Raw genomic sequence first — 16,940 nt, 5'->3', positions numbered from 1 at the left:
GGCCTTAGTGGAAAGGAGAGAAGGGCCAAAAGGGGAGGGCCCCCCTCCATGGGCTTGTCCGAATTGGACTAGGGAGGGGGCGGCTCCCCCCTCTTTCCTTCTCCCTCTCCTACTCCTTCCCTCTCTCCCCTCTTGGAAAAGGAAGGGGACTCCAACTAGGATTGGGAATCCTAGTTAGACTCCCCCCTATAGGAGCGCCCCTCCTAGGCCGGCCTTCTCTCCCCCCTACTTTATATACGTGGACAGGGGGCACCCCAAAGACACACAAGTTGATCTTTAGCCGTGTGCGGTGCCCCCCTACACAGTTTTACACCTCGATCATATTGTCGTAGTGCTTAGGCGAAGCCCTGCGTTGGTAACTTCATCACCACCGTCAACACGCCAGCGTGCTGACGAAACTCCCCCTCGGCCTCAGCTGGATCAAGAGTACGAGGGACGTCACCGAGCTGAACGTGTGCAGATGACGGAGGTGTCGTGCGTTCGGCACTTGATCGGTTGGATCATGAAGACGTTCGACTACATCAACCGCGTTACTAAACGCTTCTGCTTTCGGTCTACGAGGATGCATGGACACACTCTCCCCGCGCATTGCTATGCTTCTCCTGGATAGATCTTGCATGCTCGTAGGATATTTTTGAAATACTACGTTCCCCAACAGGATGTACTTATGACCGGAAATGATTTGGCCTGTATAATTGTATTTTTTAGCATAATTGTACGTATAACCGTATTTGATCGCTCGCCGATCGCACACGACCTCATTTTGCCGAGCGTGTGTGCCAGGAGGGCATATCCCCGACGGTTTCTAGGTCGTGTGGGAAGAATCCCCCCCCCCTATTGCAGTCACTCACTAGGCGACGGTTCAGAACGCCGTCACGGAAAGGGGTTAAAAACCGTTTGTATAGCACCTCGTTGTATCAATGTTAGGAACTTTTGGTGGACAGGTGTTAGAGAGAATCCTTCAACAAGAGTTTTATGTCTAAGAGCTTGGGCTGATATAGGTATTGAAAAGAAGAAAGGTGGCTTAGGTGTTCGAAATCTACAGGCTATAAATCAAAGTCTTATTCTGTCAGCAGCTTGGAGATTAGCAAAGGAACCCCAAAGTTACATCTCTCTTATCCTCAAGGCCAAGTATCATAGTGACACATCAATTTGGAGAGTTAAACACAATGTTTCCAAATCAGCCTTCTGGACTGCTATCCTGAAGGTCGGACCTCTTCTCATTTCTGCCTCCTTTTATCAATTGGTAGATGGTAGTAGTTCCATATGGAGTACTCCTTGGTTTTCCCAGTGGCAAAATATTTATGAGAATCTTATAATCCAGCAGCCACCTTACTCTTATCCAGCTATTCTTAGTGATATTTGGTTTCCTAATCAGAAAGTTTGGAACATCCATCTTGTCAACGCTCTGTTTCATCCTCATGTTGCTCAAGCTATACTACAAACCCCTATTGTTAATACTACTAGAAAATATGTGTTGGTTTGGAGACTAACCCCTACAGGTGACCACTCTTCGAAAAGTGCCTACAAGCACTGCTTCAATAATCTAGTACTACCAGCAAATCAGAGACCAAAATCTGTTCCAAAGCAGATTGTAAATCTTCTCAATCAGGTTTGGAGGGACAAACTCTGGAGCCAAGAGTTCAAACTTTCGCATGGAGACTTCTTCACCGAGCACTTCTAACGGGTAAGCGTGCAAGTAAGTTCTCGAAACACATTAGTGATAATTGTACTAGATGTTGCAACCAAGAGGATGAAATGCACATGCTTTTTCTAGGGCCTTTCTCAAAGGCTGCTTGGTTCTCATCTCCTTGGTATATTAGAACAGAAGCTTTGACTGAACATAATCATTCCATTCCACAAATGATTAAGGTTTTATTGGATTCGGCTCATCCCCATATCAATGTAACTAGTGTATTCACTTTCTTGTGGTGCCTTTGGAAAGCACAAAATGATGCCCCATTTGGTAGAAAATGTTGTCAACCATCACAGGTATACCTGGTGACGAATGCGATCTTACAGGCCCAAAGCTTAAGGAGGTGATGTCATGACAAGATCAATGCTCAACAACTGTTGTAGTACGACATCTAATAATCATACAAGCACCATCTTTAGTTGCAGGTCAAGGAATCTTCTGTGATGCCGCTTGGACAAATGAGGCAAATATGCAACATTCTCCAGCAAGTATTGATGTGATGATCCAACTTGGAGGAAATGATCATTGTCAGCAGCTACAGGTTTCGGCCATGTCTTCCCCGGTGTCATCTTCTCTCCAAGCTGAAGCATATGGCCTACTCTTGGCCACAATGATAGTAGATACTTTCAAATCTCAGAACCACAGTACCTATTTGCATCAGCAACAGTGACGAGTTCCATATTCAAAGACACAGGTCACTGGAACATAAGGCCCATTATTGCTTCTATTCAAGCGTCGCCATCTTTTATCAGTACCAGGGTATCACAGGTGTTTTAATGTTAAAGCGCATCATCAAGCAAAGTTAGCGATCAAAACTAAAAATAGGCTTGTGACTCTCTGAATGTCTCTTCAGACATATGACCTTGTACTGTGAGAGATGCTCTCGCCATGTCAAGTGAGACCTTTCACACTACTCTTTGTAAAATGTTTTTTTTTGCGAGGTCTCTGTAAAATGTTGTTAATGGCATAAAAACTGTTGTTGTTCAAAAAAACGTGGCTAATTACTTCTGACAAAAACTCTGTCAACAAAGTGGATCTTTGTATGTTATTTTCGAACCAGATTTAAATTTTCGTCAACATGAAAGTTTGACAGCCAATATTCACATTAACATCGAGCAAATCAAACGAGTAAAAGTGTAGCATTGATAATAGCGTCCAAGTGAACTGATACCATGCCAAGAGGAGCCCAGTGTTATCTCAACAAATAAATTTGTTTTAATGACAAATATGTACTACATCAAGTACGCCATCCATGGGTTATATCCATTATCAAGTTTCAAGGGCAAGAAACTAATACGAAGTCGGTGTATTAAGAAGTAAAGGTTACACCACCTAAAATACAAAAAATACTACTGCAGGAAGCCTTTCTTAACAATTCTCCAAATTTCAAGAGACAGACTGCCTCCGAAATTCAGGAGACAGACAGGCAGGAAGCATCAACTTCCAAGTTACGGCTGTTCTTCGAATCTCATTTGATAACCACCAAGGAACAGATCAGTGGTTGCCTTCATTCGATTGTGCATAGGAGAATGCAGCCTGTGGAGGGGCCGCTGGGGCCAGGGGTGGAGCGCCAGAAGTTGAGCCTGCAGTTGGTGGTTGATTTGGTTGATACATCGGTGGAGGACCTGGAGGTGATGCGTTGTTGGACATGGGTGCACCTGGGGCCCCAAATGTTGGAGGTGGTAGTGTCGGAGGCCTTGGGGGAGGTGCCACCTGCATAGGCATTGAACCAGGAGGGCCCCCGTGCTGCGGCATGGTTGGAGCACCAGGATAACCTGAACATTTGTAGAAAATAGTCACTTAAGATTATCAATCACTATTTCAAATGATAAGAAATTCAGAAGTTTGAATGCTTTATTGAAAATAGAAATTCAACTCTTATAACGAACAGCTACATGAATTTTTACTTTTTTCTAAGATACAGTGAGCAGTTCCCTTGACTGCACTCAATTGTAGATTGATAGCCGTGTTTGTGGCTTTCTGTGTTTGACTGATAAGTGGCAACTGATGTTATGTGGCATTACATAATGAAACTAAAGTATAAGTGCATCATGAATAAACTGGATTGCGCCTCTAAACATTTGGTTGCAACAGTTGCGCAACAGAAGGACATGTTGATTACCACTCTGAATCACAAAGCCGCAGTAAATTGTTTACGATAAAAACACAAGAGCAGCCAGTCTGACCACTTTGGGTCTTTTGTATGCAGACTTTCCCTACATTTCTGCAAGAGGCTCTTTCCAAACTCAAGCAGGTTACAAGGCAACAGCTTTACCGCTGTGTCGTGTTTGTGGCTTTCCTTTGTCTGCAGCCAAAGAATGACAGCCGTGTTTGTGGCTTTCTGTTTTTGACTGATAAGTGGCAACTGATCTTATATGGCATCATTACATAATGAAACTAAAGAAGTATCAGTGCATCATGAATAAACTGGATGCACGCGTTTAAACATTTAACAACAGAACAACAAAAGGACATGTTGATTACCACTGAATCACAAAGGCGCAGTACATTGTTTACGCTAAAAAAAGAGCAGTCAGGTGCATGTAGCTCCTGCTTGCGCAGGGTTCGACCACTTTGGGTCTTTTGTATGCAGCCTTTCACTACATATCTGCAAGAGGCTGTTCCCGTGACCTCATGATCACAAGGCAACATCTTTACCGCTGCACCAAGCCCGCCCCCCCCCCCCCCCCCCCCCACCCTTCAATACATTGTTTACACTGTTCTAATAAAATCTATTAGAACACTGGAAATTAAAAACATTTCATCTCCTTCATGTTTTTAAATAGTGTTACGGGATAAGTGGCCTGGCCATTCATATGCCACCTTTAAATTCACATCAATTTGTAATTTATTCAGGGTCATCACAGTAATTAATACTCCCTCTGTATCAAAATATAAGACGTTTTTTGGCACTGTCAAAAAACGTCTTATGTTTTGATACGGAGGGAGTAGCAGACTCAGTCTACTTATACTATTAAGTTGATATGTTTATAAGCCCAGGATGAGATGCAGCATACAATAACTAATCTAAGTGTTGTGACCATATCTAAGACAAACTTGCACATATGAACATGGAAAAAGATCGATGCAGCATACAATAACTAATCTAAGTGTTGTGACCATATGTAAGACAAACTTACACATATGAACATGGAAAAAGATCGAATCTCTCAATCTAGGTATACTCACGTAAAATTGGAGGATCAACTACCTTAGTAATCAAAACGAAACTTTTGAATCTGGTATCTTCTTTAATATACTTGTAAAAAATGGTGGACATTTTTTTTACTTTATTCAAAAAAAATGCTTGTAGAAAGTAATTACCCCTTTTCATCTGAGTGCCTATGAAAGTTCAATCAGAGTTTCAGCTTAAGCTGTCCATTCCTATCTGAAAGTGCTACTCTGCCCCAAGCTCAAATGCACTCACCATGAACAGTAAAAATCCAAAAACATGTAAAAAGAGAAAAAAATCTGAATTTTTTTGGCGACAAACATTTCTTAGTTTTCGACCTACGTGTAAATTTCCGTGAAGGAATGACATTTGTGCTGGTCTGCTGGGAAAAACTAAAAAGGTGCTCTAAATGCTTTAAAACCTAGCCTTTTTGCAGCATCGATTGTGTTTTATTGCCCCAAATATTACAAATGTTTTTTTCTTCACAGAAATTTGTGCATAGGTAGAACATTAAGGCGTTGTTTGGATAAGAGGAATATAGAGAACGCGATCTACATAAGCCAAGGAAACTGCCTAACTGTACAAAATCTTGTTTGGCTCGTCTAACAACACCACGGATATAGAAAACTCGTTTCTCACACACCCAGAATTCCGGGTTTATGGGAAAACGAGTATTACTCGTTTTTCCACAAACGCGATTAGTACATACGGATGCAACTGCTTTTCTCCGCCCCGCCTTTTCCTCAACAAACTCAGCTGGCGCCAATTCTGCTGTTTGTGATTCCGTGCAGCCTGCTGCGCCGGGCACCACCGGTCCAATGGTAAAACGGCTGATTTCCGTGCAGCCTGCATGGCCGGCGTTGAGTGGAGGCAGGGCCTGTGAGTTGACCTGAAGCAGGACCGCTCGCCGGGTAGAGCTTGTGCGGGGCCGACGGCGGACGAAGCGTAGGAGGCCTGGCAACCTAGCAGTTCAGAGGGGCGGACCGGCGGAGGCGCGCAGTAGCCGACGTCCGCGCGCGGCGGCGTGTACCTTGCGACCTGGGAGTCCAGCAGCAATCGGCATCAGGGGGGCGGAGGCGCGCTCTAGCCGGCGTCCGCGCGCGGAACTTCCACGGGCGAGACGAGGGAGCAGCGGTGTCACGGAGCGGGGGAAGAATCAGAGGAGAGCAGCATCTCCCCGAGCTTGGATGACGTCATGATGTGTATTTGGAGAAAGTGTGAGTCACTCACGGAGTCACGGGAGGAGAATGGGAATAGAAACAGCTACTGGTTGTGGGTATCCAAACAAGGAACTGGGCGGACCAGTTTTCCGAATTTTCTAACCAAACATAGTTTTTTACAAACTGATTATTCGCAAAAACAGACTTAAAACAGGTTTACCTAAAAATCGGCTAAAAACTCCTTTTCTATAATCCTAACGCTAATCTCCACTATCCAAACAACGCCTAAATCATGCTTGTTTCCAAAAGAAAAAAATGAGATTAGTTTCACTATTTTTCGGATTTTAATTTTTATCAGAGTGCATATGTGCTTAGTAGCCAAAAATCCATGTCCATTCCTATCTCACTATGGACAAGATTGTTCAAACCATGTAATACACGTCCAATGCTGTATCCAGCTGGTTTTGCTCTTCAGACCCACTAAGCAAAATTAATAAAATCAATAGATCAAGACGAAGACTAAATATATGCTGAAGAAGCAGAATCAAGCAATAAAGAAACTAGCCTAAATTTCTCCATCTTATAGACCTTTCTGTTTCTGTATCCTTGTGGGAATACCAACCGGTAAATTGTTATCTTCCATGCAGGAAATATATAAGCAATTGAGTTTATCTAAAGGAGCACAAACTAAAGAATTTATGGATTATCCGATTTTAATAAAAATGTCACTATAGATACAAGTAATCACGATAAAAAATGAAAACAATACTGAAGTTTACCTGGAGCCCCAGGAACTGGTAAAATAGGAGGCCTTGCAAATGGCCCACCAGGTTGTTGATGTTGAGGATAACCATGTTGCATCATGGGTGTGGGCAGAATCGGAAGACGGGGACGGGGCATATTTCCTGGATATTGAAGAAGATGTTGGTTGAAAGGAGCGCCAACTTGGAACGCTGCAGCTTGTCCCAGGTGTTCCTTTATCCTTTGATCAATCAAACTTTGAGTTTGCTGCTCCTCGAATTGCTGATAGTAGTTACGAACATTTGCCTAAAAATGTTTCACATGAAAAACAGTGTACACACAAGAATAAAAAAGATCTATGAAGGTAAAAAGAAAGAATACCTTGTGTTTATATCCAGCATTGTGTTGCTTACGGACAGATGGCTGCACCATTATTGACATGTGTGATTAGTTCAAAGAAGATAGGTATAAAAATAAGCACACCAGAGCAAAGGATAAAAGAGTACACTATCATTTCAAAACCAGTGTGGGTTGTATTTTGTAAATATCCAATTGCACTCATATGCAATAATGTTTACCTACTGAAATGAAAAAAAAAGCATATTACTGCACATCGTCTGATGATTATACATCAATAGATGATCACATAGTGCCTAATTTTATGTTTCCGGCTATGGAAAGCAGGGCACACAACTCTCCTGCAGTCCACTTTTTGGCTTGGGATGTCAGAATTCAATTAAGTGGCTCGTACAGTTAAGTCACTGACCACTGAAGAGCTTGCAAAGTCAGCAACATAATCATGCCAAATTGACATACCACCCAGCACCATACCTGGTTTGCTACTCTATAACATTCACAATAACAAAATGACACTTGATAATCTATAAAGCTGATTAGCACGATGAGCCTGGGCTCCTTGAATAGATTCACATGCTTGGCAGATCACAGTCACAGCCATCTTAAATAAACGTTACTATCTTAAAGAACATGTTAGTAGATGAAACATATCCACGGACTTGGCAACAATACTGAACCGAACACCCCAGATGAATATAATCTAAGTACTAAACAGCACTTAATACTGAATGTCTGTTCTTGAAAAAGAAACATGAATACTAATCAATATACTCCAATGACAAAGAAAGTATTTGTTGCGGTGGAAGCTAAAACTAATCTTAGGTTCGACAGAATTACTACATTCACTGGAGCAAACTAGGCTAAGCTCAAATCGCTGCACACAACCATATGGAACACTGAAATTAACTAAGCAAACTTGTACTCATTTTTGTTGTCAAGCATAATAAAAATTGATTGGAAAAAGGAAGCACTAACCGAGTCATGGGTCAGATAAGTGTCGCAGTAATCGCAATAATACCTGCAAGCCAAGAACAAGGGGATGTCAATTCAAGCAAAAGATGAACAACAAGATTCAAGCACAAAGCACCAAAGCATGGCAGGCAGTAACAAAGTCTCAATGTACACAGGAAGCACAACAAGACCTTTCATCAGTTCTCTACCGTAAGCCCCAGATTCCTATTTGACGAATCTATCTACCTACCTACTCGACCAAAGAGATAATCGGCGAAATCACAGTGCCGTCTTCTCCAATCATGGACCATGGTGGCTTTGCCCGACGTAGCAATTAGCGCGTCCTCTAGCTTTTTCCCGTTTCCCATTCAACCAAAAATCCCCCTCCTTCCTCACGGTTTTCTACAGGCCCCGAGCAACCATCGGGGGCCTAAGCTAGGGTTTCAAATTAACAGCGCCCATCGTACCGTACCATCCCCTCGAGCCACAACCACTGCACCTAGATCAAAAGAGTCAAACACTCACCGAGGCATCGCGGTGGCAAAAGACGGCGACGGCGACGTCGACGGGGGCGGCTGCGGAAGAGAATCTCGTCTCGGCAAAAGGTGTTAGAGGGGGGCCACGATTAGACGTCGCGATGCTTCCTTAAACCGTCGCGATGCTAGAAATTTCCAGTGCCCGGATTGGGCTCCAGCTCCACCAACATGCCCGCCTACCTACTACTACACTATTACGGACGGCTTCACCAAAAGGGCCGGCCCAAGTAGCTTCCTGCAGGTTAGTTTATTTTTCTTCTCTGTTTTTCAGTAGTTCATTTTTTCTCTTTTGTTCGTATTTTTGAAAACAAAACTAAATACATATGTTCCAAAATTTAAATTCACTTAGAATTTTAAAAACCAAGAATTTCGAAAAAAACACAGTGTAAAAACGTTGTTAGACTAATTTTAAAAAATGTCAATAGCATTCAAAAATATGTCGTGAAAATTTTAAAAATGTTCACGGGTTTCAAAAAATGTATGTACAATGTAAAACAATATGCATGCAATTCAAATAAAATGTTATGTATTATTTGAAAAAGTGTACACTGCATTTTAGAAAATGTTATGAGTTTCAGAAATGTCCTTGTGACAATTTTTAGAATTTTTTGTCACTCTTTATTTATCTCACTTGTTTAGTGACTTCATTCCTAATGTCCATATTGCTTTGCTATATGTCCATATTTTCATAAAATTGCATATAGCTTGAATATGTCACTACTGCAGGATGCTACTAACGCGACACTACGATCAGAGACCCTTTAACGAAACTGTGTGCGATGCATTAATCGCAGACGGGGATGTAATAAACCGTCAAAAAAGATGCAAAACGTTTGTGATGGTGGAGACATCAAACACGATTCAGATTTTAGTTACGTGTGCGATGCGGGGCATATGGTTGATCTAGTAGAACTGTTTACGATGATGCAGAACAACAGAAACGGACCACCGTATCAATGTGTGTGCAATATACGACATACAGTTCGCTGAGATGAACTGTGCGCTATTAGGGAATGCAACAGAAACGGTCAGCCAGATCAAGATGTGTGTGATATACGGCATATAGTTCACTCGGACGAACTGTTTTCAATTAGGGAACACAACAGAAACGGTTCAACTTAACAAGATATGTGTAATATGCCACAGACAATTCACATAGATGAACTGTTTGCGATGAGCCAAAAAAACACAAACGATTCGTGTAAACAAGATGTGTGTGATACACGGCAAACAGCCCATCGGATGAACTGTTTGCGATGAGAAAATATAACACACACGGTTACTAGAGTTAATTCATGTGTGATTATGTGTGTACTAAAAACTTTGAAAATACATACTAGTTGCTTGCGATGGCTAGGAGTATCGCACACGATGCGTGTGCGAGTATCCGTGTACGATGATTAGTAGGTTACACGTACGTTTCCTTATGTTAACACATGTTCGGTAACATGTGACAACGCATATGGTTGTCGGGTTGTGTGCTCAAGTCTTCCCGCGCTCCACAGGGGACAGAGGTGAATTGTAAAATCCCCAATCCCCTAGTCAGCTGCTACCTATAAATAACCACATCAATGGCTGCTGATGGCGACTCGCTACTGATCCACTTGGTAGTTAGTTACACACACATACCAGCATACCCCCAACGGTCGACAGGATGGAGTTGCGCAACAGGAACGGGCGCCGGAGATCATAGTTTAGGTTAATTAATTATACCTCCAGAGCGGGATGATTCCGGCTCCGGAGATATAATTAATTAGCATAATCTAAGATCAAATAACTAAAGCTTCCCCAACCGCTAGTAGAGCGCGCGCGGAGGGACGACGCGACCCGAGTGAGACTTGGCACCTAAATGGTGAGCAGAGCATGCAGAGGGACGCAATCCGAGGGCGCCTAAATGGCAAGTAGAGCGCGCGGAGGCACACGAGCAGAGAGCTCCGCCACCGCCTAAACGAAGAGCAAGCACATGCATAATTATTGCATATAGCATATGAACATAGCCGAAAATAGTCGTCCAACAATATTATTTTCGATGACATGCATTAATATATTCTTAGTTAAATCTAAGATCAAAGTTTGGTACTACAAAATACGAAGGGGCCAATAAAGAATAAACCACAACACATATAGTACCTATAGGAACACAAACGCCCAGTATGAAAAAATGTGGGTCAAATCCTAGTTGAAAAGGGCAACAATGTCTAATTCCAGCTTATAAAAGGTACAAAAGCACAAGGATTAATTGTTCATCAGGTTTACACATAACCCGGATTGAACAAGGCAATAACATCTAATTCAACCAAAGTTTTTGGCAGTCACAATCAAATGGATCGGTCCGGTCCATAAAATCAAGATCCTGGTACAAAAGTTCTACCGGTCCATGATGACGACAAGTTGTAAATATAAGCGGAGCACGATCATAAGCCCTTAGGTCCAATCGAAACTTCTTTTTATGTTGTTCCACGTACAGTTTCGTGAGAAATTTCTTGTTGAAAAACTTAATCCTCGCGGACAATGGCGCCCTCACATTCAACATGAAGAATGTGACAAAGCTAGTGTTTGCAGTGTTGGATGCATATCCTTCCAGCGTTACTATCTTCAAACAAATGTCATGAGATATGAGAAAATCCCGGTGCTTCTTGAACCATCGATTTGTTATACCTTTTTTCTCCATGTGTTAGTGCCAAAATAGAGATGAAGATTGAAAACAGTTAATGTCTAAAAAATATTATGTTGAAAGAGTGATAGCTGAACGATTAATTATAGTATATTATATATGAGCTTTTAATGTGCGTGAAATCATCACATTTATATAGAAATTCTCTAGACATGGAAAGCATTGCAGCAAGGCAATAATGATGTTGAGATCAAAACATCACATACTGATATATAAGGTCTTGGTAGAATCCACCACCACTGATAGGATGGACAAGCTCTTCATTGAGCATAGAACATAATATTAACACTGAAAGTGTACTCCAAAATGATACTTAACTTATGCGCACAAACAAAAAATGCAAATTACAAAAGTGTACATGAATAATATACAGTACCTCAATAGGTGTGGAGGCAAACACCATCTCGAACCATTTAAACGGATCACGAATTGCACCCAAGGTCTCCAGTTTAGGCGCAGAGACCACAATTATTTGCGAAGGTTTATAACAACAATCAAGGAGTGATAGAGGCAAAGGTGTCCCGTCTTTCGATGAGATGGTGGCTATCGTTTTGGAGGAAGTCAACTTTGATGATCCGATTACAAACATGCGAGGACGTCGCGCCTTAGCAATCGCTAAACCAACTTCGAGAGGTTATTGACCACGCCGAAGCACGATCAACCTGACCATGAAGGTCTGTTTCCTGCAGGCAAACGAGAGAACAAGCAAGAAACTAAGATTGCAATATGGATATTGCGAATATAAGAGGAAAGCTAAGATCGGTTTTTGTTTCGTTTTTGGGTTCGGTTAAGTTGCGGACGTTCTTTTTAACGAACACCGTTCACCCATTAGTCACAGACAGTGAACGTTCATTCGTTAGCATGTTCGTCAGTTTTTCTTTTTCCAGGGTTTTCGCGATTATTTTCGATCGCGATTTCTGACCCGATTTTCGTTTTAGTTTATCTTTTCGCTCGTTTATCTGAATTAGGCGATTCAAACGCCTAGATCTTTGTCTCGAAGCCCTCTTTCTGTTTAATCAACTTGAACAAAATTTTGGTGCTGTAAAATTTGACTTTAGTCCATATTAGTAATCGGATCTTGTTTCTTTCGCAGCTTGAGTTTCGTTGCTTCGTTTGATTTGATTCTTTTTGCTAACCGGAGTTCTTCAGTTGAACTTTCTGGTTAGATCTTCTTATTTGAGATTTATCCATGCATCTTTGCTTGATTGCTTATTTATGTTATTGTTTGTTTGCGATAGAACACCCGGAGTGCGAGGCGTGCTACTATGAGTCTCTAGGTTTTGCGGATCATCAGCAAGTCAAGTTCACACTTTGATCATACTCTTCATACCCAGTTTTTATGCATTAGTTTCAACCCTCAAACATTGCATGAGTAGGATCTCTTAACATGTGGGTTTGGGAAGTAGATGATGAGGTAGAACCTATTACCTGTTTTATTATCAAACCCCTGGGAGTTACTTCTACGTTATGCTTATATTGCCATGTTATGCTCGTATATGTGGATTTGGGTTTGAGTGTATCCATGACAGATGTGAGATTGTTAATTTAATGGTTTAACTTAAGGTGGCAACTTTAATACACATCTGGGTGGATTACTTGTTTTGGGCACTGGGGATATACTAGTGTTGTCCTAGGAGATCCCAGGGATATACCGTGTGATCCTCCTACGGTCCGCCACCCAGGCTCAAAGGGGTCATAAGATTTTTCATGCTATAAACTTCCGTTTGCAGCCACAAGCCATTATGGGCTCTAGTATAGTTGAGTATGTTGTGTGACCTCTTTCAGTGGTGGGCTAGCAGATGTAGAGGGAAAGTAGGTGCAGCTGTCCACCCGGAGTAAAGAGTTAACGCTTCTGAAAGACTGTGTCTTGGTCATTCGTTTCTCAAACACCATGTAGTGCGAGAAATCCAACGGAGGAGATCGAGTCTTGTGGGGAAAAGTGCACAAACCTCTGTAGAGTGCACAAACTAATCATGGTTAGCCGTGTCCCCGGTTATGGACATCTTAAGTATCTGGTTTATGGATTATCATATGGACCTCATCACTCTAATTTAATTTGTTGGGTTGATAATTACTTTTAATTGGGATTGAGTTGGAGGAACCTTCTCAATGTTGTTCAACTACCATGATAGTTAAATAAAATACATTCCTTTGTTGTAGGGAAAAATTGGCTTTACGCAAAACATATTAACCATACAGCCTCCACCAACCATATATGCATGTAGTGATAGCATTTATTCTATTCATTACTCGCCTGTGTTACATTGCCAGCATATTTCATGTGCTGACCCATTTTCGGGCTGCAACGTATCATGTTGTAGACTTTTCAGACGAGGAGTAAGACGCGATAGGTCGTTTGTCATGCACTCAGCTATGCCGAAGACTACATCATCATCGACGACACCGACTCCGCCCCGGATAGTAGTGATGATGACTATGAAGACGAAGCTGGAGCGGATATCATGGAGTCTTCCACCAATTAGTAGACCACCAATACTGAAGGAAATATGCCCTAGAGGCAATAATAATGTTATTATTTTATTTCCTTATATCATGATAAATGTTTATTATTCATGCTAGAATTGTATTATCCGAAAACATAATACTTGTGTGAATACATAGACAAACTAAACGTCACTAGTATGCCTCTACTTGACTAGCTCGTTAATCAAAGATGGTTATGTTTCCTAACCATAGACATGTGTTGTCATTTGATTAGCGGGATCACATTATTAGGAGAATGATGTGATTGACATGACCCATTCCATTAGCTTAGCACCCGATCGTTTAGTATGTTGCTATTGCTTTCTTCATGACTTATACATGTTCCTATGACTATGAGATTATGCAACTCCCGTTTGCCGGAGGAACACTTTGTGTGCTACCAAACGTCACAACGTAACTGGGTGATTATAAAGGAGCTCTACAGGTGTCTCCAAAGGTAAATGTTGGGTTGGCGTATTTCGAGATTAGGATTTGTCACTCCGATTGTCGGAGAGGTATCTCTGGGCCCTCTCGGTAATGCACATCACATAAGCCTTGCAAGCATTGCAACTAATGAGTTAGTTGCGAGATGATGTATTACGAAACGAGTAAAGAGACTTGCCGGTAACGAGATTGAACTAGGTATTGAGATACCGACGATTGAATCTCGGGCAAGTAACATACCGATGACAAAGGGAACAACATATGTTGTTATGCGGTCTGACCGATAAAGATCTTCGTAGAATATGTGGGAGCCAATATGAGCATCCAGGTTCCGCTATTGGTTATTGACCGGAGACATGTCTCGGTCATGTCTACATTGTTTTCGAACCCGTAGGGTCCGCACGCTTAAGGTTTCGATGATAGTTATATTATGAGTTTATGAGTTTTGATGTACCGAAGTTAGTTCGGAGTCCCGGATGTGATCACGGACATAACGAGGAGTCTCGAAATGGTCGAGACATAAAGATTGATATATTGGACGGCTATATTCGGACACCGAAAGTGTTCCGGGTGATTTCGGAGAAAACCGGAGTACCGGAGGGTTACCGGAACCCCCCCCCCCCCGGGAGAAGTAATGGGCCATATGGGCCTTAGTGGAGAGAGAGAAGGGCAACCAGGGTGGGCCGCACGCCTCCTCTCCCTGGTCTGAATTGGACTAGGAGAGGGGGGGCGGCGCCCCCCTTTCCTTCTCCCTCCCCACTTCCTTCCCCCTCATAGTAGGAGTCCTACTCCTACTAGGAGGAGGACTCCTCCTTGGCGCGCCTATAGGGCCGGCCGGCCTCCTCCCCTTGCTCCTTTATATACGGGGGCAGGGGGCACCCCTAGACACACAAGTTGATCCACGTGATCGTTTTCTTAGCCGTGTGTGGTGCCCCCTTCCACCATAATCCTCGATAATATTGTAGCGGTGCTTAGGCGAAGCCCTGCGCCGGTAGAACATCAAGATCGTCACTACGCCGTTGTGCTGACGGAACTCTTCCCCGACACTTTGCTGGATCGGAGTCCGGGATCATCATCGAGCTGAATGTGTGCTAAAACTCGGAGGTGTCGTAGTTTCGGTGCTTGATCGGTCGGGCCGTGAAGATGTATGAGTACATCAACCGCGTTGTGCTAATGCTTCCGCTGTCAGTCTACAAGGGTACGTAGATCACACTCTCCCCTCTCGTTGCTATGCATCACCATGATCTTGCGTGTGCGTAGGAAATTTTTAAAAATTACTACGTTCCCCAACAGTGGTATCAGAGCCTAGGTTTTATGTGTTGATGTTATATGCACGAGTAGAACACAAGTGAGTTGTGGGCGATATAAGTCATACTGCTTACCAGCATGTCATACTTTGGTTCGGCGGTATTGTTGGACGAAGCGGCCCGGACCGACATACCGCGTACGCTTACGCGAGACCGGTTCTCCCGACGTGCTTTGCACAAAGGTGGCTAGCGGGTGTCAGTTTCTCCAACTTTAGTTGAACCGAGTGTGGCTACGCCCAGTCCTTGCAAAGGTTAAAACAACACCAACTTGACAAACTATCGTTGTGGTTTTGATGCGTAGGTAAGATTGGTTCTTGCTTAAGCCCGTAGCAGCCACGTAAAACTTGCAACAACAAAGTGGAGGACGTCTAACTTGTTTTTGCAGGGCATGTTGTGATGTGATATGGTCAAGACATGATGCTAAATTTTATTGTATGAGATGATCATGTTTTGTAACCAAGTTATCGGCAACTGGCAGGAGCCATATGGTTGTCGCTTTATTGTATGCAATGCAATTTCGCTGTAATGCTTTACTTTATCACTAAGCGGTAGCGATAGTCGTGGAAGCATAAGATTGGCGAGACGACAACGATGCTACGATGGTGATCAAGGTGTCGCGCCGGTGACGATGGTGATCACGACGGTGCTTCGAAGATGGAGATCACAAGCACAAGATGATGATGGCCATATCATATCACTTATATTGATTGCATGTGATGTTTATCTTTTATGCATCTTATCTTGCTTTGATTGACGGTAGCATTTTAAGATTACCTCTCACTAATTATCAAGAAGTGTTCTCCTTGAGTATGCACCGTTGCGAAAGTTCTTCGTGCTGAGACACCACGTGATGATCGGGTGTGATAGGCTCTACGTTCAAATACAACAGGTGCAAAACAGTTGCACGCGCGGAATACTCAGGTTATACTTGACGACCCAAGCATATACAGATATGGCCTCAGAACACGGAGACCGAAAGGTCGAGCGTGAATCATATAGTAGATATGATCAACATAGTGATGTTCACCAATGAAACTACTCCATCTCACGTGATGATCGGACATGGTTTAGTTGATTTGGATCACGTAATCACTTAGAGGATTAGAGGGATGTCTATCTAAGTGGGAGTTCTTTAGTAATATGATTAATTGAACATAAATTTATCATGAACTTAGTACCTGATAGTATCTTGCTCGTTTATGTTTGATTGTAGATAGATGGCCCGTGTTGTTGTTCCGTTGAATTTTAATGCGTTCCTTGAGAAAGCAAAGTTGAAAGATGATGGTAGCAATTACACGGATTGGGTCCGTAACTTGAGGATTATCCTCATTGCTGCACAGAAGAATTACGTCCTGGAAGCACCGCTGGGTGCCAGGCATGCTGCTGGAGCAACACCAGATGTTATGAACGTCTGGCAG

The 16,940-nt window shown here is 42.6% G+C and overlaps 1 protein-coding gene across 1 annotated transcript; it reads right to left on the bottom strand.

Moving 5' to 3' along the window:
• Nucleotides 1-2,888: 2,888 nt before the first annotated feature.
• LOC123127464 (U1 small nuclear ribonucleoprotein C-1) lies at nt 2,889-8,778 on the bottom strand. Its single transcript, XM_044547193.1, has 5 exons — nt 8,603-8,778; nt 8,102-8,144; nt 7,151-7,192; nt 6,808-7,075; nt 2,889-3,471 (listed from the first exon to the last, which is right to left on the bottom strand). The coding sequence occupies exons 1-5, from the start codon at nt 8,608-8,610 to the stop codon at nt 3,191-3,193; spliced, it is 642 nt and encodes a 213-aa protein (XP_044403128.1). The 5' UTR covers nt 8,611-8,778; the 3' UTR covers nt 2,889-3,190.
• Between the last annotated feature and the right edge of the window lie 8,162 nt (nt 8,779-16,940).

Source organism: Triticum aestivum, chromosome 6A (assembly GCF_018294505.1).
Source record: "Triticum aestivum cultivar Chinese Spring chromosome 6A, IWGSC CS RefSeq v2.1, whole genome shotgun sequence".
Taxonomy (NCBI): Eukaryota; Viridiplantae; Streptophyta; class Magnoliopsida; order Poales; family Poaceae; genus Triticum; species Triticum aestivum.
The sequence above is the reverse complement of the archived record's forward strand: the minus strand, read 5'-3'. Positions and strand labels throughout refer to the sequence as shown.

What these genes read in the sequence shown, in the direction of transcription:
- LOC123127464 (XM_044547193.1), bottom strand. An exon ending in CTTATCTGACCCATGACTCG is followed by an intron (nt 7,193 to 8,101) that starts GTTAGTGCTTCC and finishes ATAATGGTGCAG; the next exon opens with CCATCTGTCCGTAAGCAACA. An exon ending in ATGCTGGATATAAACACAAG is followed by an intron (nt 7,076 to 7,150) that starts GTATTCTTTCTT and finishes AAACATTTTTAG; the next exon opens with GCAAATGTTCGTAACTACTA.